This window comes from Camarhynchus parvulus, chromosome 3, assembly GCF_901933205.1.
Source record: "Camarhynchus parvulus chromosome 3, STF_HiC, whole genome shotgun sequence".
Lineage (NCBI taxonomy): Eukaryota > Metazoa > Chordata > Aves > Passeriformes > Thraupidae > Camarhynchus > Camarhynchus parvulus.
This window is the reverse complement of record NC_044573.1, coordinates 57,343,761-57,364,988: the sequence shown is the minus strand read 5'-3', so window position 1 is coordinate 57,364,988 and position 21,228 is coordinate 57,343,761. Positions and strand designations below refer to the sequence as shown.

At 38.1% G+C, this 21,228-nt stretch overlaps 1 protein-coding gene across 18 annotated transcripts in view; it reads left to right on the top strand.

Annotated features, from left to right (window-relative positions):
• The window catches only part of EYA4 (EYA transcriptional coactivator and phosphatase 4), a 141,308-nt gene extending 127,143 nt beyond the window's left edge, over positions 1–14,165 (top strand). For 9 of the 18 annotated variants that reach the window (XM_030945634.1, XM_030945641.1, XM_030945638.1 and 6 more), the window contains 7 exons: positions 22–111; positions 6,121–6,179; positions 6,285–6,445; positions 8,432–8,546; positions 10,294–10,415; positions 11,588–11,688; positions 13,450–14,165. In XM_030945634.1, coding sequence (XP_030801494.1) covers positions 22–111; positions 6,121–6,179; positions 6,285–6,445; positions 8,432–8,546; positions 10,294–10,415; positions 11,588–11,688; positions 13,450–13,530 — 729 coding nt within the window. In that variant the 3' untranslated portion in view covers positions 13,531–14,165. Of the gene's footprint in view, positions 1–21; positions 112–6,120; positions 6,180–6,284; positions 6,446–8,431; positions 8,547–10,293; positions 10,416–11,587; positions 11,689–11,727; positions 11,829–13,449 lie in introns of all 18 variants that reach the window. The other 9 variants (XM_030945640.1, XM_030945642.1, XM_030945639.1 and 6 more) reach the window with 1 other exon arrangement.
• The last annotated feature ends 7,063 nt before the right edge of the window (positions 14,166–21,228 follow it).

The window sequence follows — 21,228 nt, the reverse complement described above, 5'->3', positions numbered from 1 at the left end:
CTTGTTTTTTGGTTTTTTAAGGATCCACCCATGGCAGTGACCCTTGGACTACGAATGGAAGAAATGATTTTTAATCTTGCTGACACACATTTATTTTTTAATGATTTAGAGGTAAGAATCAAAGGAATGCTAGTACCGGTATTCCTGATTTTGAACTTAGTGGCTTTGTTGTGCATTAGTGTTTATTGTGTGTGACATTTCTAGCTGTGTAGTTTTTGGATTTGTCATACTCTAATCAGAGAGAGGTTATCCAGTGGCACTGACTTCTGGTGGCACCAGAGTCCTTCTGTGAAACTCGGTGAGAGAGTCTGCAAACTACCCATTCCTTTCTTTGTCCATCTTTTTTGGTTTCCATGTGCATAAAGCTGTCATCTGCTGTCATCTCCAGGATGGTAACATACATGCCTCATGTTCTTCTCTTGAAGCTCTCCATATTCGTTTGCTTTCAGTGGGTGCCCTCATCTGACCAGAAGAGACTGTTCTTCTCTTAACATATCTGAGCAGCCTTTTGGTTACAGGCCTGTGTTACTTGTTCAAATGTAGAATATTCTTCATTTACCTCAGAGAATGCAGCATCAGAAAGCTGGGACTGTGATAGATGTTCTGATCAGTGATTTCTCTTCCCAAGGTAACCAGGCAATCAATGTATTGTCACAATATACCCAGGAAATATAATTTGGCAATTGGTCAGAAAAGGCAGAGACCTCTTCCTAGGAAGTGCCCTCTGTGGGCAGCTCGCCTGTCAGAAGGACATGGATGGATTCTCACAGGGACCGTGGTCTGGGAAGCAGGCTTGTAGCTGAGCTTCACAGGCTTCTTATTTCACTCTTAAGAGCCCAGATCTGTTAACATAGACAGTGACAGCCTACAACCATGTGTGTCAAGACACGGGGTAAAAAACAGTTTTCAAATTAACCCAGGGGTTTTTCAGACCTCCTGCTGGTCTAAAATGGTTGTTTTCTTACTGAGAGTAGATCCCAGATTTCCCTCCATGGACAGATACTTGCCATAAATGGGAGCTGGAAGACTTTGAGGTTTTGTTTCGAATCCTAGAGAAAGGTCTCTGGTGACTGAATAGACAAAATAAAGATAAGTGAAAATTTTCCATCCACTAGGATGTTGATTTTGTCTTCTGTTCCTTCATCAAGAAAATAGTAAGAAAAGCAGAAGGTACCAGTTTGTGGTTGTCTTCATCATCCCTTGCAGATCTCATTTATTCTTAGCTCTTTTTAAGTCAAGAAACTAGAATCTACTTCACCTCACACCTGAACTGCACTTCCTACTTGCAGCAGCAGAAACCAAAGAAAGTAAGACCTGGACTCTTTCTAAGGACCTGCCTTTCTCAGTCTGTGCTTTATTGCAGTTCTAGAGAGGCATCTTTTGACAACACAAGTACAGTCAGTGAATGTCTCCTTCTGGTGCCCTGTACCAGGGAGAGATTCCAAATTTTTTCAAAACATCTCTTAAGTTTCTTTTGAGCAGACCTTTTCCCCTGCATGTTCAGAGTTTATGTGGCATGAACAAAATTAAAGCCATTCTGTAGAATCTGTTCTTCAATGTTGGGCTGAGTTCTAGTGGAAGAGTTCAGCAAAATGGAGCTTTGCCCTCTTTCCATACCTCTTTATTCTTGCTTATGGCCATTGAAACTTTATTCCTTTCTCTCATTATTTATTTTGTCTGTAGATCACAAGTTCGACTGTCATAGGTGGATCATTATATTTTGGCTAATCTTCATAAGATAGTTTTAATAACCCTGTCCAAAAACTCATATGCCAGCTCATTCCAGAGCTTGAACAGTTCCCAACTTTAGATAAATAAAAAAATACTACTTGGAAGCTGTCTTAGAGAGTCTCGTAAATCAATCAGTTTGATTTGATTAAAAGCAATTTATATATATATATTTAATAATCTCAATTTCTACAAGAAATTTAGTACTTTATGGCCCAGAATTCATCTTGGCCTCAAAACCAACTCTCTTACAAAATTACCAAAATTCCAAAGTTCATGTGCTGAAATGAGTTGTATGCATACATTTCAGTGTGTGTGAGAAGACCAGCAATTTTCTGTCTTTGTAGCAAATACGAAGTGCCCAAATATGACAATCCTTTAATATTCTGAGGGGTAAACCTGTCTGTTTAAATCTGTTTGCAGAGCACATGACCATTACTGAATATTAAAGTGCATCTGCATAATGAATGTGTAATGAATTCTGAGAATTCCCAGAGTCTGACTTGGGTTCTCTCCCTCATCTCCCCTCCTTTCCCCATCTCTCTTTCTCTGTCTTCCTCTCTCTGTCCTCCCCCAGGGGAGCAGAAGTGAGTGCTGAGCTGCTGATGATCATGGCCATCAAGACACGAGACCTTCAGTTCTCACTGGAGGAAATGAGACAGGCCTTTATTCACTAGGCAAATAGATTGCTTATCCATTTGTTCATCATGTCACTTTTTCAGTGGTGAGCCCTCAGGTCCCATACCTTCTGTCTTGCTTTCATCTTCAGCCTGGACATGACAACTGTGAAGTACTACTGAACCTGTGTACCTGTAATATTTACTCCAGTCAATACATCCTCTAAGCTTTCTTTTTTTCCTGTCTTTCTTGGTTACAAACACTGCATAGCAGGTTCTAGGAATAATAACCAAGTTATTGAAGTTGTCACATACAAAAAGAAAGTTTTCCTTCCTCTATGCAAATCCGTGTCACTGCAGTGACTGCTGATGCAGAAATTCCGATCTGCTGAGACACTCCCTGCCAACCCAGTAACCCATGTTCTAATCAACCAAGCTGCACTTTTATTTCAGGCTAGGCTGTTCTCCAGCTCCTGCATTCTCAGGGTATAAATTTTAGTTAGCTTGAGAAGTATCACTTGGGAGGGCCGTTGGTGCTTTGCCATGAAAATAAGAGTCTGGTGTTCCAGAAAGTTCATGTGCCTAAACAACGCTTAGGGATGGGACTCAGATTTATAATAATGGCCAAACTAAGGCATTCTCTTTTCAACCAGGTAAGGAATAAATTTGAGATTTTCTTCATATCTCAGTATTGATTCCAAGACAGCATTTAGAAATGTTGGTAAGGCCTATTACACACACCAAAAAAACAATTTCTGCAAAATGAAGGTAGTAATTCAGACATGAATCTTCCAACTCCATTATTCCACTCCACTCTCAGGTCAATGAAAAAAAAGAGTATTCATTTCAAACAAACTGAATTATATTTCAATTTTTATCATTATCCCATCATATTTTAAAGGAGATTTTGTCCTCTTTTTTTTCTCACTAAAAATAGAAATGAGAAATTAAAAATAAGATTTAGGTAAGTCTCAGAATTTGGGAGGCAGGCAAGACTAGTTTTAACAGAGGCTGAAGCATATATATTAAAAAAGGTTTTCAGTATAGCCTAAGAAAGCATAGTGCAGTTTTGTGTTCAGCCTGGTAAGTCAGTGTTTTTACTGGATAGTGAAATTATTGTCTGGTCCAAGATGATAAGTTTTATGGATGATGTACTGATTCTTTACTCTCAAATTTTCAGGCTCTAAAAATTGTTGCAAAGAATTGACTGCATTCAGATATCATTTTAATTAGTATTGCTTCAAACAAAAGCTAGATTTTATACTTAGATTCTTTTCCTGCATTTGCTCTAATAGGAAATGCATTTTTATGTTTCTTAGTTTTGATGTTGCACTGACAGCCACTGTGACTTGAGCTTAACCAGTACCGTAGCTGATGTGAAAAGTATTTTACCTTAACATTTAAGTTGACAGAGAGCTTGCTTTCTTTCCCATAACTCTTTGTTGTCATTTAAAAGCAAGCTCAGACGTAGTGTTGTGCCACCAGTTTCCTGTTTCTTTTGAGAAAAGTAGGGAGCTATCTCAAATCTGCTCAAACTACCTTCTTTTTTTATTGCAAGATTTTTTCACATCATGTAAGTGAATTTTTAAAAGGTAAGCATTTTAGTTGAAGTAGATAGCTTGTTTGCTGGTCAGAAAATGTGTCAGCATGTAGAGAGGAGATGACCTATACATCTGGAGGAGAAGAGGAAGGGGGGAAAAAGAGGAAGCTGGAGAGTGCTGTTGGGTTTGATCTCCTATATAACTTATATGTTAACTCCTATATTAACAACCTTCTTGCAGGGACAAGGGGATGAGTAATCAGAAAACTGCATGGTCCCCTCATCCTGTTTCTGGAGTCAGTCACAGAATCACAATGAACCAACTGTGAGGCAAAAAAAAATTAAACAGCTGAGCCTTTGCCGCCTACTCACATTTAACTTAATAATGAAATGATCAGCAGAACAGTTATCTAGAATTTTCAAGGCTGGAACAATGGAGCTGAAAGGCTTCACAAAACTCAAACAACAGCAGACACTCCTTATCCATCAAGGCTTTTGTGTGCCTTCCATTTAATTAGTATACCTTCATATCCACAAGATTTTTAACTTAAAACTTCTACAAGTTCCAGGAAAATCTGTGAAGGTGATTAGGAAGCCAGATATTGCCCAGATGCTGCAAAATACAGTCAGAATTTTTCCCAGTAGGCTTTTTTTCTGATTTTTGCGTTCCTATCCTACACTGAGTGAAGCATAGTTCCATTTTTTTCTGGAGTGTAAATGATGAATAAAGATAAAGAAATTAATCTTTATTTCAGCTGCCACATTTCCTTTACTTTCTCTCTTCATCTGCTATTTACATCCAAAAATAGCTTCTTTAAAATATTCTACAGCTCAAGATAATCTCCTCAGACTGACCTAAAAATTTTATTTCTCCAGTGAGGCGAAGAATGCTTCATTCCTGTTCCTTGAACACAGCTCTATTATCCTATCTTAATGGAATAAACCACATAAGCTGATCTTGGTAACTCTTTCTTTTAGCTTTGGCCCAATATTTTAGATTATGATTGCTTGTATGATGCAATGAAATTATGTATTTGAAAATTAAATTATATGTATTTGTTTTATACATAATTGCCTCTTTTTTAACAGCTTATTTCATGCAAGTAGAAGTCTCTTAAGTTTTTGCTCATTGCAAAGCAAAGGAAGTAGAAAGATGAAATGATAATTCCCTAAATTCACACTCTAGGAACTGGTGGCTTACACATTGGGAAATCACTCCTCTGTTCAGATTTATCCTTTATCTGTACAATTTACCACTGTTATGAGACAAAGACTGGAAACCTAGAAGGACATAACCATGCATGTCATAGAGAGCCTGAATTAAGTGCTGGCTTAAATGGACAATGAATTTCACGTGTGTCTTTGGGTTAAGATGTTAGTTCCAGCAACTACTGAAAACAGTTATATAATGCATGATGGCTTGGCTTACATATTTAGCTTTTTTTTCACCACAATTTCTTATCTTCGTGCTCTAACCACTGTGCAGATAAGGATATTTGATAGCTGTCCAATTGTAAAACCATCTTGGAGGGGAATTCATATTTCCAATGTCCCTCTGTTCCCTCAAGTTCTTTCCATCCCTTCCAAAGCCAGGAAATAATCAAGTTCTGTAGGATTGCTGATTATATGTGATTTTCCAGCCAAAGGCACTCACATAAATTAAAATAAGAACCTGATAAGTGTCCAAACTACTTAACATAAGTTTTGCGCCTGTTGAGGTTCACCATCAATTGCTTTTAGGGAGCAGGAAAATAAGGTTTATGTGATTTTTCAAGTATTGGTATACTAGGAAGGCTGTAAATGATACTTACAATTTTGGGGGCTTTACAATTAAGATAATTTTACTCCTAAAAATCACCCCAAAATTGCATATTGTTTTTCTGAAGGTCTGTTTTAACTGGTAATTCACACTGTGTAGAAGTTGAAGTTTACTCTTTTAAAGATGTCGATGGCAGTAGGAAGCTGTGGGCGTGCACAGGCTGCCACCTCCTGGTGCAGCCAGTGGCCTGCACAGCTCGTTTCTTCTGTACCAAGCCTGTGGTGAGCACAGAGTTATTCGAGTTGGAAAATACCTCTAATATCCCCTCGTCCAACCATTAGCCCAGCCCACCGTGCTCGCCACTAAACCGTGTCCCCAAGTGCCACATCCACACACCTGTTTGATGCTTCCAGGAGCGGTGATTGCACTCTCTCATAAGATAAATTTGTCATTTGGGTTTACTTTCTTTCTGACAGGAATGCGATCAAGTTCATATAGATGATGTTTCTTCAGATGATAATGGACAAGACCTAAGGTAAGATACAGAATGTTTTTTTTCTTTTTTTTTTTAAGATGAAATAATTTGAGCACTTACAGGAATACATTGTATTTATTTTTACTGTATTTTGGGTGTTTGCAGTACCTACAGTTTTGCAACTGATGGCTTCCATGCAGCTGCAAGTAGTGCAAACCTTTGTCTGCCAACAGGTGTAAGAGGAGGGGTTGACTGGATGAGGAAGCTGGCTTTCCGTTACAGAAGAGTAAAAGAGTTGTATAATACTTACAAGAACAACATAGGAGGTGAGTTCAATCATCAAAAACAACTTTGAATGCTGATCAGTCTAAGCTGCATGGTGATGAGCTGCCACCCAGGGAAGAAGCCTGGGAAGCCATAGAGGGAGTGGAGAGTGATATGACTGAACCAATGGCTGTTGAAAGCTGACTGTAAAAGCAAAGCCACATGCTGTTCTGCAGGGGAAATGCAGTTGGGGAAACAAAGCAAGTTCCCATTTAGCTTCCACAGAGCCCATTTTCCTCCCTCAGAGCCAGCTGATTTGTTGAACCACTTAGACTACCTCAGATTTGCTGTTATTCTAGGAAAGACATTGTATAATTTAACAGTACAAATTGGCTGTGGATGGCCATTTCCATCCTACATTTTCATGATCTGGTTGGTAACAACACTGTCAACTAAACTTTCTGCTGGGTACCTACTAGTCTGTTTTCACCAGTGGATGCAAGAAGATTCTATCACTGCCATGCCAATAGCCCCTTTTGTTGACTCTGGAGCTTACACAATTTTGTCTCCAATAAGTCCAAATCTCATTTGGGACAAGAACTTTGCTGTTACTGTTTTAATTCATGGACTCACATATGTCTGTACCAGTAAATTGTAGGCAATCAGGCAGCAGAGCCAAAAGAATCTGTCCTGGATAGTCCTGTGTGCCTTGCAGAGACAGACAGCCGCCTTCTGAGGAGGGAAATGTGCCAAATGACCCCCTCAACAATAGGCTGTGAGAACAGGGAATACTTAGAAGTCTTCAGTAATTGCTACAGTCACGTATTTTCACTCTCAGTAGTTCAGTCTTTCCTTACCACAGGATGAAGCAGTAGGACCAAAGTGTGGTAGTAGAGGGCTGACTTTCACTTGTCCTACTTTGCCTTTCTTTGGTGTTGTGAATAGAGTTGTTATATATTAATAATTCTTGAAACAGTGTCAACCAAAAGTTTACTGGGTTTTCTTGTATCTCCTGATGCATCTAAGATTCTGAAGCTGCTGCATTTCATAAAACCTTTAACTGTGGTAAGAGAACAAGTCCAAGAGCATAGCACAGGGAAACACACTGAGAGGAACAAAACATTGCAAATAGAGTGCAGATATGTGGTGCACTGGATTAAGGTTTTTATTGCCTCCCACGTATCCTGCATCTGAAATATAAACCATCCTTGATTTTCTTAGCTTATCTGTATTTGCTTATTTCAAAAGAGCTGCTAAAAATTATCAGAAGGCAAGATTAATCGATATATTTTTAGATTATTTCAATTCTGATTTTTGAAGCCAGTCATCATAACTTGCAGGGTGTGAAAGAGTGATACTAAAGATCAGGAAGTCTATTTCCCTCCTCTTCCAAATCTACATTTAAAATATGTTGGTTCCAGCAAATTCATGTCTCAACATTCAATAGGCTGGGTATTTTTCAATGTCTGACAATTTATACCCAAAAAGAGATGTTTGAGGACTAACTTTTAAGGACCAACTGAGGTATGAGAACATAAGATGTGGAGCCATTTCAGGCTCAAAATGCTGTAAAAGGAACCAACTACAACAGGATATGAAGAGCAAACAAATGTATTTCTGTATGTGTACTGTCTGCAGAGTCATAAGTAGGGCAGTTTTAAACAGTTTATTCTAAAGTATCTTCTTTTGTGACCATCTTCACCCATGATCCCAATGACATCGATCTCCTTGTCACTGCCTCTGATAATTTCAGAATAAGGTATGTGGGAGGAGCTGGTTTAAAAATATGTTTCTGAAAGGAGTACTTTGAAATGCAGCCTGATAGACAAAGAAATGCAATTAATCTTTATTATTATCTAAAATACTGTTTGTTATTCCTTGATATAGTGAAGTACAAATAAAATCTATGATTTCTGATCATTGAAGACAATAGATTTTCTCTGTGATATTTTTTCAAGTCATAGTGGAATTTAAAATAGAAACAATGACCATAAACCCTATCTGATACAGAATTTAATTCTATTTTTCTCACTTCTCTTACATTAAAGGACTTCTGGGTCCCGCTAAAAGAGATGCTTGGTTGCAATTAAGAGCAGAGATTGAAGCTCTGACAGACTCCTGGCTAACAAATGCACTTAAATCATTATCAATTATCAGCACAAGGTATGTATCTGAGTTTGCTGTAAAATAAGTTTCTAGATATGTAACGGATATTTTTTTTACATTTTAGATTACAATAAATTAGTGCCTTTAAAGAACAGAACAGATCTACTATGACTTTTGAGTAGGACACAGGAAAAGTAGAAAGTGGTTTAATTTATTGTGATTCCAGCATTTACTAAAGATAGTATGAAATGTCTTCTCAAATGTGTGGGCACTGAAAGTGTATTGTAGAATTCTGAGACAGCTTTTAATTTATTGCCTTGTGGACAGCATTCTCTGAACTCCACAGCTCTCTGTTCTGTCCTTCAGTGTTTGTGCCTATTTGCAGTGCTGCCTAAATACTGTACAGATACCAGAACAGAAGAGCATTTTTCTTCTGTCTTTCCAAGCAAACCAGTTTATCTTAGTATAAATCTTACATTTTCACAAGTGCAAAAATCTCTTTTAACTAAAAGTCTGAGTTCCCAATATTGAGGCATAAAACATATTGTTCCTCTGAAACAATAAAACTGTGAACCCTGCTGCTGCTTAGTAAGCTATGCAATATGTATCTTACCAGAAATCCTAAATAAAACTAGTTTTAAACCACAAAAAGAGAAACATTAAGTCATCTTGCTTTCTCATCACGTCTGGGAAAAAACTCAGTGTCAAGTGGAAAGAACAAACTTGGAAAGACACAAAAATCTTTATTTCAACATAACAACTCTTGCAATATGCTTATCTCTTAATCGTTTATTTAACAATGTGTGAAGCACTTCGGGAGAAAAAGAAGTAACAAATTTTTGTAAGCTGTTGTATTTAGCTCTGCATTTCTTTCTGAAAGTCTCTTCTGAGAGACTTTTGGTAACGAAAGCCACTTGATCATTGGCAGCCGAGTCTGGAAAACTGTTATCCTTCACTCAGGATTTTTCAATAATAGTCTTTTGTCATGTCTTCAAGGAACTGCACAACTGTAAACCTTCAGAAGCTACCTGTGAGTCAGCTAACCATTACTGATATGTTATAACAGAAAATTGAGATACATAAAGGTGAAAATAGCAGCCTAGGGTCTTGCTTGGAATTTGTGGAAATGTAAGGAGGAAAACTCACAAGCATTTACTTTCAGCTCCACGTCTACATCATGGTCATGCTTATGTTCCAGCCTGTGAGTGCCTGAAGTAGCTCAGCTCTGAGTTCTGTGGCCTGCACAACTTCTCCATTCAAGTTTCCATCCTCACCATTCAATGCTAGCTTATTAACATGATCATTCTTATCTCTCCTTCTCTTCAGAGATATTCTTACTCTTGCAACTTGAAGAAAGTTATGCCATTGGGAGAAAAGTGTAGATAGAAGATAGATAAAAGAGTTACAAATCATGTTTCTGTATTATCTAAACTTTTGTGTTGCTGGTAGCTACTGACAATTAATTGCCAGCATGAAAATTATGCTTTCAAAGCATTCAGATACCTTGTTTTGGAGGTTGTTGATGGACTTAAATATCTGTATTTTACTAGGCCCATCTTCAAAGACCTGGTTTTTACAAACCAGTATGGAATATTCCCTACAAATCAGGCCTACATATTTTTAAAGGCTTTCACTAGGGGTTTTATGTACATTTTCTGTAAGAGATGGTGCTGAGCATCTGTACTGGGTGAATGGAAGTAAATGTTGAGGGATCCTTAATATGCTCTCCACAGCTGGTTCACCTCATCAACATTTGGGTCCTGTTTTAAAACTATTTAAACTTAAACTCTTTCTCTCATTTTAGGAGTAATTGTGTAAACGTGCTGGTAACAACAACCCAGCTTATCCCAGCACTTGCAAAAGTTCTGCTATACAGCTTAGGTGGAGCTTTTCCTATTGAAAATATATACAGTGCAACCAAAATAGGTAAGAAAATTATTCTTTCATCCATTCTGACCATTCTGACTACAATGCCTTACCTTTTTTTTTCCCCAGTAATGGATGTATTCCAAAACACTTCCCTAACACGTAGCAGTTTTAGTTATAAGATTTAGGCATTGCATGTGTTCAGATGTGTTTATGTCAAAGAATTCCAAATTCACCTTATTTTCAATTATGCCTAAAGGAATAGAGATGCTGATTAAAAGCCTCAGGAACTCCTCAGTATGGTGAAGAAAACAAAGAACTTGCAGAAAAGAATGAAGAAAAGTTTTTTGTGAATTCAAATCTGAGCAGAAATTCTGTTAAATTAGCCTCTGCTCTGACCTTCAGCTCTATGCAAGCCAGGCCACAGCTTCACAAACCTTTTCCTGAGGCACAGTATATCAGTGATAGGAATGGCAGCTGTTTCTGACAGAACCTGTGTTGCTGGATAACAAAAGGGCACTTCTCCATTCTGTTCACAACTGTGTGCCTTTTGTGCATTATGGTTTGGAAATATATGGCTTATGGAAATTGCATCCAAAACTGTAAACCAAGAGAAGCTGTCAGTCCCGTGAACTGTGATGCAGAATACAATGACTGATAATTTTGCAAATTTTACCAATCATCAGTTCAGGAATGCTTCATATCTATATCTATGACAACCTTTATAGAATGGAATGTGTCACTTCATTGACAAAAGCATTGCAATATGTTTCATAAATGATTTTCATGAGAGAAAAAGCAGTGCATATTCTAGCAGCGTCAGGCAGAGCTATTACCTCAGTTATCATTTAATTAAGTTTTTTCATTACTACATCACTCATTGTTGCAGATACATTAGAATTAAAATTTCTGCTTTCCTTGTAAGAATATTATTACAATCATCAGGAAATATTTAAATTCAATTATTCATTTGCTAACCTATTCATTTTTGTAGTGCTGCTAATTCTTTTGTCTTAGTGGCTTTCCTGTAATGATTAAGAGATCTAATTTTACCTGAAACATCTTTGTATTATTAAGGGAATCCATTGCTTCTTACCAGATTTGGCTCTAAATCCCAAGGTTGGGAACTTCTTAAAAGTAGTAGTAGCAATGTCTTACCAATGCAAAAATCCTCTGTAAGGCTTCGCCATAATTCACTTGATAGCTTGAATAAACAGTGCATTGTTTTTCAGGCAAAGAGAGCTGTTTTGAGCGTATAGTGTCCAGATTTGGCACTAACATAACTTATGTTGTGATTGGAGATGGCCGAGATGAGGAACATGCAGCTAATCAGGTAACTTCACTCTGAACTCTTATCTCATTTATCTTCCAGGAAAAGAAAGTTGCTTTGAACGAATAATGCAAAGGTTTGGCAGAAAAGTAGTATATGTTGTAATTGGGGATGGTGTAGAAGAAGAACAGGCAGCAAAAAAGGTAACCTGTCTTCTGAAATGTTGGTGTGATACATAGCTACTAATGCAAGCCTTTCTGTTTGCATTTCTGTCAGTGTTGCACAAAATGACAAATAACTTCAGTCCACAGATGCAAGCCAACAAGAGCATGATGAGATCAGCACTTAGAGTAAAACGAACCATTTGGATTCTAGCATTTGCTTCGCTTCACTTTGGAAGAAGAAAAAAAAAAGCCAAAACAAAAAAATTATTTTTTAAACAGATGGAAAAATAATGCAGAAAAAATGTCTGACAAACTTCAAGCAAATTAAAAGATAAACAGAAGAGGTAGAGAGGGTTATGATATGATGGTTGGTTGGTGTTTTAAAATGCTGAAATTGGGAATGTTTCAAGAGAAGTGTTACAGAGAATGTGGAAAATATCCAAAGGACTGTGAAATTTTTTTGCTAAGATAGATGAAGATCCATAGTTTACTGGGGCAAATATGATAAAATATAATTTGCTTCAAGAAAGACGTATCTGCTAAAGGAAAAAGAACACAATGTAGAGATTGTGCCCCAAATCTGTGTTTCCAAAAAAGAACTGTTTCCTAGTTTCCTCATGAGAATTAAAGTCTAATTTCAGCAGAGAAGTTCGTGATGTTCAGAAACATCAAATTAGTAATTTGTGCCATGCTTCCCAATATAACCCATGGAAGTGTGCAGAAATTTTTTTTTTTCTCACAATGTCTGTACAGGACCAGTTATGTAAATCTTGTTGTGCTAGATGTTGCAATATTAAGCACTATCTTAGCATTGTAGTTGGATTGCAAACAAAATGGAAATAACGAAAATGCTCATTCCAAATGGTTCCTTAATATAGGTACAGTACTGGTGATGGGTCCTTTATAATTTTTGCTAAACAGTGGTGGTTGGATTGTGGGCTTTCTGATTGGGCATGCTTTTTCCTTAACATTGGCTATATTGCATGGATAGATGTAGAATTCAGAGAGATGGATGAATATAGCACATTTCAAATAGATCTAAACACAAAATGGAAGTATGTGGTTTTTTTCTGTTCTGCTGAATTATTGAAGGAGAATAGTGTATATACCTGCATCTCTCACAGACACTGATACTTTCTGCAACACAAATTATCTTTTCTTAAACTAGAAATGTGTTATTTTCTTATCCAAAGACATTTATTTTTCTGCCTGGATGGAGAAAAAAATCTAATTCAGCTCTGTTTCGAAGTGTTGAGTGGGAAACATCTTTTCACTGAAGTGGTATAGTCCTTTAAATGATGATTCAGTATTTTGCAGTCAAATAAGTGGAGCATCAAATGACTTCCTATTAATGCTCCTTTGTACGGGCTTGTGTGCAAACAATAAGCAAGTAGCTCTTACTAAGTAACAGGCAGTTTCCAAAGAAACTATTAAGAAAGGCTATCATCTATTTATTTTAACTTCACTTGAGCTGCTAAGCTCAGATCTACTTTGGTCTGACTTTTGTCAGTACTTGAACAGCAAAAATCAATCCAGAAACACAGTGGTGTAAGATAGGTGCTGGTAATCTCTAACTGTCCTTGTGTGTTGTATCCTTGTGTGCCTTCCTGTGTCACAGTGTTCATCTTTCCTGACCTTTTCCCTCCTCTAACAAACACAGCACAACATGCCTTTCTGGAGGATATCCAGTCATTCGGACCTCTTGGCTCTCCATCAAGCACTGGAACTAGAGTATTTGTAACTGTGTTCTAAAGCTGGTGATCCTTTTATATATACATATATATATATATATACACACACATACATATATATATATATATATGTATACATATTTCAAGTACACTGAATTTTTATGTGTGATTCAATGCCTCTGGCTTTACACATATGAATTGTCTTAAGAAGGGAAGAAATATTTGGAATTAAAAATTCCAAATGGAAGAATTCAGATTGCTGAATGGAGTTAAAACATTAGTGCTACGTAAGAAAGCTCTATGGTCTTATATATGCAACGTTTTTAAATGATTTGAAACTGTGGAGGTTGCTGGTACACACCCAGTGAGCCCTGACAGGAGTGAACAAAGGACTCGAACTGGCAAAGCACCAAAACGCATTTTCCAGCCAACAAGGTGGTGTTCAACAACATTCCTCAAAATGGGATATATTCTCAGCACTGAGGTTTGAACCAGACTTTAGCCTACCTAACCCAAAAAATCTGAATTGGAATGCACTCAGACTGTATAATGACAATCCTGTCTAGACATGTAATTTGTGTAAATTATTGATGAAAATAATTTACTGTGACTTTATTAGCAGCTGATTTTGGAAGTGGATGCAATTTTTCTTTCTTTTTTTTTGGGGGGTGGGGGCAAGGGAGGGAAAGGGTTATATAATATTGTCTCTTTTATAAGTTTGGCAAACAGAATGTGCATATGATGTGTTGTGCCTTAAAGAGAAGACTGTGTTTGTGTGTTATAATGTAATTTTGGTTAAAAACTCTGTAGATAAACAAAAAAACCTTTGTGATAATTTTTGACATGACCAAATTTGAAATTCAAAGAAATCAAAGAGCACGGCTGCACCAAAGAATTTAAGTATTTGTTGCAGTAAGAAAAAATAATAAAGGAAAGTTTGTGTTTTTATTTGGATTCTGAATAATTCCACTGATTTTTTGAGAAAAGTTAAGAAAATACTGGGAGGTTGATACTGGGGACCGCTACTTGGAAAGGTGAAAGAAGAAATAGTGTTTAACACCTTCAGCATCATTTCTTGATTCTCCAGCAAGAGAACTAAGAGCCATATTCATTAATTACCGAGTCCACTGAAAGCCATACAATGAGCGCATCGGCTGTGTATAGCAGGAGCAAAGTTCCACCCAGCAGACAAAGTGTTCAGGTGGCATTACTGGAAGGTGAAAATGTGGAGTTAATCCCAGATGGGGAATAAAACACAAGTTCATTAGGAATTAAAAATTACTAAAGAAGCTCTTATCTGTCAGATGTGGAAATTATGCTACATTTAGCATATTCAGGATCAACACAAGCTGCTGAAATTGCTGGCTTGATGACATCAACCATTTCAGGAGAATAATCCACTTTGGTAAAGAAAACAGCACTTTGTTAGCTTTTCCAATCTGTTCCATATTTTTGTGTATTTTGTTTTGGGTCAGCATGATTTTTCTCATCCATTTTTGATTGCTCAAGATAATTACACAGGGACAACCCTAAATGTTTTTGTATCAGAAATTTCAATAGCATGTCAGACATCTGAGGAGAGGATAAGGAGGTGATTTTCATGAAGAAACATTGAGAAATATATCACCTTAACTTCCATAATTTCTATTATAAGTTACCATCTGTACAGCAACAATTACCTTGCAAGTTTTGAACATGCTGCCATATGGAAAATGAGCAAGATCCATATTGCACACAGGGCCCTTAATGTTCCATGTGCCACTTGAGCACTCTGCAATAACAGCAATTGGCTCATTTCTCATGGCAGAAAGTGGAAACTACTTTTTCAATTTTTAACACTGTATGTGGAGACACCTGAGGCTGAATGTGCACTGACTGTGTGAAGAGGTATTTGCAAGAGAAGATGTTAAAGGCAAACTCCAGGATGTCTGCACGAGCACAGTAGTCAGCACTGAGGTGAAAATCCTCTCTCTTTGTGCTCTGAAGCCATCATATGCCATAGCTACCAGGCAGTAACTTTGTTCATTTAAACTTTGTTGAGGTTTTTAACAAAGTTACTTGGTAGGTGAAAGCCCAGAGCCGCTACAAGTCCAAGGTGAAACTCCTCTATAAATTCATAAAAATGGATTTCATTGCTGTGTTGGAATTGGCTATACAAGTCACCACACAAAAAACTAACAATAATTTTTTATCACTGGGCAGTTTAAAGCCATCACTTGAGACTCCCCACATATCACTGAAGACTAGGTAGATATTTGGGTGATAGATTTGTGTGTCCAAAACAAAAATAATTATGCATACCTTCTTTATATTTTCAGTGTCTGGAAATACATGTCATAAAAATCTGTAGTACAGCTGTTTTAGTTTTTCAGGTGGGAAAAAAAGTGTTTCTACTGAAATGGGAAAGAACTTTGAAACCCTTCTCAAGTTCCAGCATTACATAAAAATCTCAATGTAAAAGATGTGATGAAACAAAAAATTTGTTTGGTTAACTAGCTTTTTTCTCTTCTTTTTTTTTTACATGTCATATTGTTATTTAAATGCATGAAGTAATATTATTTCTCAAGTTATTTGTTCAGCTTTTCAATGTTCTTTTCCCAATCAAATGAAAGAACAAAAAGTAGCCCAGCAACAGCCGTTGGTTCTTATTAAAGGTTTGCAGTGCCTTCTTTGGAGTTGTGCTTAGCTTTCTGTGGCAGATATGGCTCAATTAATACATGGACTTCTAGAGAGGAGATGGAGGCAAGAGGAGGGAACTTTTACAGGGCGTGACACCACGTGGAGCACTGATTCTGTGTGCCACCATAGCAGAAGTTAATTGTTAAAACAAGTAATCCACACAAACATGTATCCAAAGAAAATTCAAGGATGTAGCTCAAAAGGCTTTGCAATACTAAAACCCTAAAACAAAATTTCAGAGTATGAATACTCTCTTGCTAAGCAAAAATTGCTATATATCTTTAAATAAAATTGTGTATTACATGCCTGCCTTGTAGAAAGAAATTAGTCTGATATATTTTCCTGCATGAACAATACAGAGGAGAAAATAACCAAGGCAGAGACAGTCACGCCAGACTGTTCCAGATGGGCCTAAGAAGATTAAACTGAAGGTTGGTCACTTTGACATTGAGTGCATTTTAATTCAGAAGCATATTAATCAGAAACTACCTTCCCTTCAGCCTCTCCTCAACAACAAGATTGAGCACAAGGCCCCATTTGCAAGTATTTTGGGCAAATGAAACATAGAATAAAATGCCTCTAGCAGTTCTCAGTACAGAACCTGAACGTTCATTAGGTATTTGAGTGGTCAGCTTGCAAAATACAAATATTGTGTGATTAAGTCGTGGGATAGTATCTTAGACATAACTCTGTGCAGTTCAGTAAAAGAGGGCAGAAAAACCTAAAAATTACACTTATTTTTAGATGCCTGTGGAGATGGTGCACAGACAGATATAGGTAGCAGCTAGCTCACAGATCTATTCCCATCCAAATCCAGTGTGAGCAGCAGTGTTTGCATCTGAAGCAGATGCAAAGTGTGTTCCAGTGTAAGCATTGACAAGGGAGATGAGGCCAAATCAAAGTCCTCTAAACAAGTACTCTTCATCTTGGGGCAGATGAAATGTTACATCCTATCAGAACTGCAGAGTTTGTGGAGAATATAGGCCTGACCCACAATAGAAAGACTAGGTTTTAGCAGTGAAGTTGTATCCAGATCCAGGGTTTGAGTTCAAAAGTCATCTCTGCTTTATAGGATTGACACCTGGCATATGCTGTAAATGAATATGGTATTTAGTATCTCTGAAGAGGAGCTGAAGTGACATTAGCCAAAATCCCAGCAATAGCAGCATTTTGGAGATTTGAAGCCAAGGGTCTCTGTCATGTATTAGCAGATTATAGTTTACTAGGGCCTACCTAATTTAAGAAAAATGTAAATTAAAATTAAAAGCTTGTAAAATTATGTACATCTTTACTATTTCTCAATAAATACACTTGGAAGTGTCATTTTCTGCACTATACAATGTTGTAAGTTGTTTGGTTTGTGGTTGAAAGATGCAGTCTCTTACAGGAGCCCAGTCTGAGCTGGGACTCTGATGTCCATGCTGCCCTTGTCGCTCATGCCTGGAGAAGCCCTGAGCCCATGTATGGATCTGGTAGACACTGGCTCACCTGTGGGTTGTGCCTTGCTCCACATGCAGCCTGAGAGACAATTAGCCGCTCTTGCAGTGTCCTTGAGACAAAATACAGAAAAAACAATTTGATGATGTAGACACACAGTGTATGCATCTAAATCCCCATGTCATTCACTCACTAATGTTATGCTAATACCTTTATGGTCATGGGCTGTTCAGGAGGCAGACTGGGCTACTGAGAAGCAAGTAGCCTGTCCAGTTGAAGATCACCCTAGTGAAACTCCAAATGTTTTTGAGAGCAGTACTTTATTATTTTAGTGAGGTGCTGAATTTCATTTTGAGGCAGTCCCTCCACAGTCTGCTAGCAGGGGCCAAAGTGGAATCACAGAATTGTCAGCACACTTAGATGTGACAGCACAATCTTGGGAACTATGTGTCAAGTGGCAGAACCTCGGTAGCCACAGTGATTCAGCCACAAGAAGCAGGTTGTATGTAGTAGACTTCTTTGCATGGGGTTAGATTAAAGCATGTCTCTTACAAACACAGCTGTTCTGTCTGTTCATCTGCTGCCTTCTCAGTTTTAGGAAGAAAAAGGAAGATCTGTCAAAAATCAAGTGGACAAAATACAAAGAAATCTCATCTACTGAGCAGACAAGCCCATAGTAAACAGTTTTACAGTGTGTCTCCCAAATGGGTTTGCATGTGACTCCAGAGAAGAACCATTCAGTAACATTTCAGAAGAATGAGATAAAAGGTAGTCAGAAATTGGGTGATAGCACAACATTACCTTAATTTCTCATTGCTGAGAAAGTCAGTGCTCCAAATGGCTATCATTGTGCTCTGCGCTGAAATAAACACAGGCAGAAGACTTTTCTCCTTTTTAATGCCTTAATTAAAAGCAATCAGCTCACGTGGGGAGAACTGATAGGTCGCGCTCACGCCACCGCTGCTCCCAGGAGTGACTGGGAGGAGGAGAAAGAGTGCAGCTTTGTCCACGGGTCTGTGGGCAGAGCTGGGGGTTCCATCCTCACCAGAGCATCAGGAAATCCCCTCATTTTTCATTCAACATTCAAGATCCTTTGTCTAGCCGGCATCTTTTAGGCTAGGGTGAGGGGTAAAAAGGCCTTGGCAGATCCCAGATTCTGTTCCTCACGTCCCTTCATCACTTTGATTCATAAATTTTGTGTTGGCTCATTGTTTTAGGGGTTTTTGGCTAGGTTTGGTGAGGCGTCTCTCCTGTTGCATGCTGAATCTGATGTCATTTGCATGCCAACTCGATGTCCCTTCCCCTTCACCATCTGGGTGTCATCCTCCAGGAAGCAGCAGGATGTCACTCGACAAAAGGGGGAATTCTTAACCATCAACGACAGGTAGGTAAATGACTGGCGATTACAATAACAAACAGTTAGAACTCCAGCCTGGCAGCAACTGGCCCAACCTGTAAACTCTGCAACCTTTGAAAAAAAATGGGCAGCTGTTCTACTCGTAACATGCACATGATGTTCACAGTGATGAACTAAAGTAAAAATATCATACTGAGAACATTTATGGGTGGACTCCTCCTCATTTGGGTGCAAAAATGCTTCTTCATCGTTATCCATTACCTATTAAAATCCTCCAGAAAAATGCACTTTAGGGTTGACTTGTTTGATTAATTTTCTTTTTTTTTTCTCAAACAAATAATGGATTCTGAAACATTTTGGAAATGTTTATAAGTTTTGGAGAACTTTTTTTGATTTTCCAAAAGCCCAGACAGTAGAAGGAATTCTGAGAAAATCAAAACATCACCAGTTTGTTTTTCCATGTTAGTTTCTCTACAAATTTCAAGGTCTACTTTTCAAAGGACTGAATATCTAACTTGAAATAACTAATTTAAAAAAATGAAGAATTTGTTTTTCTGGTTGGGAAGTAATGATAGAAAAGAAGAAAACACCAGAAAGTTTCAGAAATCAATTTTTTAAGTGTACAAGCAAAGAAACTCCTTTGGTACACAAAAAAAGTGTTTCTCAAATTTTGTGGATAATTTAGAGATCAGACGTCTATCTACACATTATTAGAAACTTACATATTAGAAATTAGGTTATTAGAAATTCACATACACACTTCAGTGAACATGAAGCAGGAGAGCAGAGAGGTATGAAGGACAGGATTCATAGGAATTATATGAAGGAGTCAGGCTAGAATGGAGCTTTATTAGATTCCATTTTTCTGCCTTGCTCGTAGTGTCTGGGAGAATGGAGCGCAGCAGACAGGCAAATGGAAAGTGATTCATGCTTCCTACACTACTGTACTACTGTGCCCTTCACCAGGAAGCACACATTTTTTCTACATAAAAAAACCAAAAACAACTGTAGCTATTTGGAAAATATTAGAAATTGTTGAGTCATTGAAACCAAAATGTGTTTTGGGAGTGCACACACCAATGTCAATGAATGGAACATTTCTAGTCCTATTTATAGAAAGAGTGAATCAAGGGCCCACCACATCAGCCAGAAAAACATCTGAGCCATTGCAGGAGTCTGGTGCCTGTGGCTCTCAGCTGACATATCAAGCCCCTGTTCCATGCTTTCAACTTATCTGGATTAGGGTCTTGGGTTTTTAGCTTTTTTTGACTCAAAACGGTTCTAATTTGGTCCAGTCGTGAAGAGTAATGTTTCTAAAATCCGCCGGGGGTGGGGGGGGGAGGAAAGATAAGAGAAAAAAAGAAAAAAAAGAATAAGCATAAGGAGATTATGTGTAGTATTGTGAGCCTCCTGGATAATGGAGCAAACTCAATATCTTTCTCACATGCAAAGTTTTTACTTTGGTTTGGTTTTATGGTACAAGCCATGACTGGAGCATGTGTTATACCTCTGCAGCTCATGCAAACCAGAAACCCTTAATGAGAGCTGTGCCTCATGATCACTCATGTTTAAAAGCAAAACAAAACAAGGAGGAAAAAAATGGGAGAGGCAGAAAAATGAAGCCAAGTGTGGAGGGCTGTTCCAGTCAAATGGCATATACACACTGATTTATGAAATGCAGTCCAAGTCTCAATAATCACCACAGACCACTGACGCATGGCAGCTGATGGAGGTAGGGTAATCAGCAAAGCCCAACCTCTCCAGTTACTCACTGGGAGCTAAAATTAATTTATTGCAAGCTCTGGATAGTCTTGGTGAGGAACAAATTAATTAATGTTCAACATGGAACTGCCTGGTGGCCAAAAGAGATGCAGTGTAGCCACCTGACCCCCATTACCAGTTGAAAGGGGAAACAGCCACTCCTGCACAGGTCCCTTCCCAAGGGAGGCACTCACTCCACTCACCTGGCCCCTCACCTTGCCCACCACAACCTTGCCTGCCACCATTCCACTGGGGAGAGGCAATGACCCAGGCAGCATCACGTCTGAGTGTATCCCCCAGGGAGCAAGGGGTGCAGCTCCCAGAGCTTTGCTGATTCTGAGTTGCTTCTATATCCTCCTTAAACCATGTTGGTTTTTGGTGGAGCAGGTATCCTAGCTGGGAGGTATCTATTCACAGAGGAAAAGAAACAGCTAACTTGGGGCCTCAAGAGGTCAAGAACTGCTCACCCCAAAAGGTATCCAAGCACTTGCCAGTGTTCTTATTTTTCCTCTTT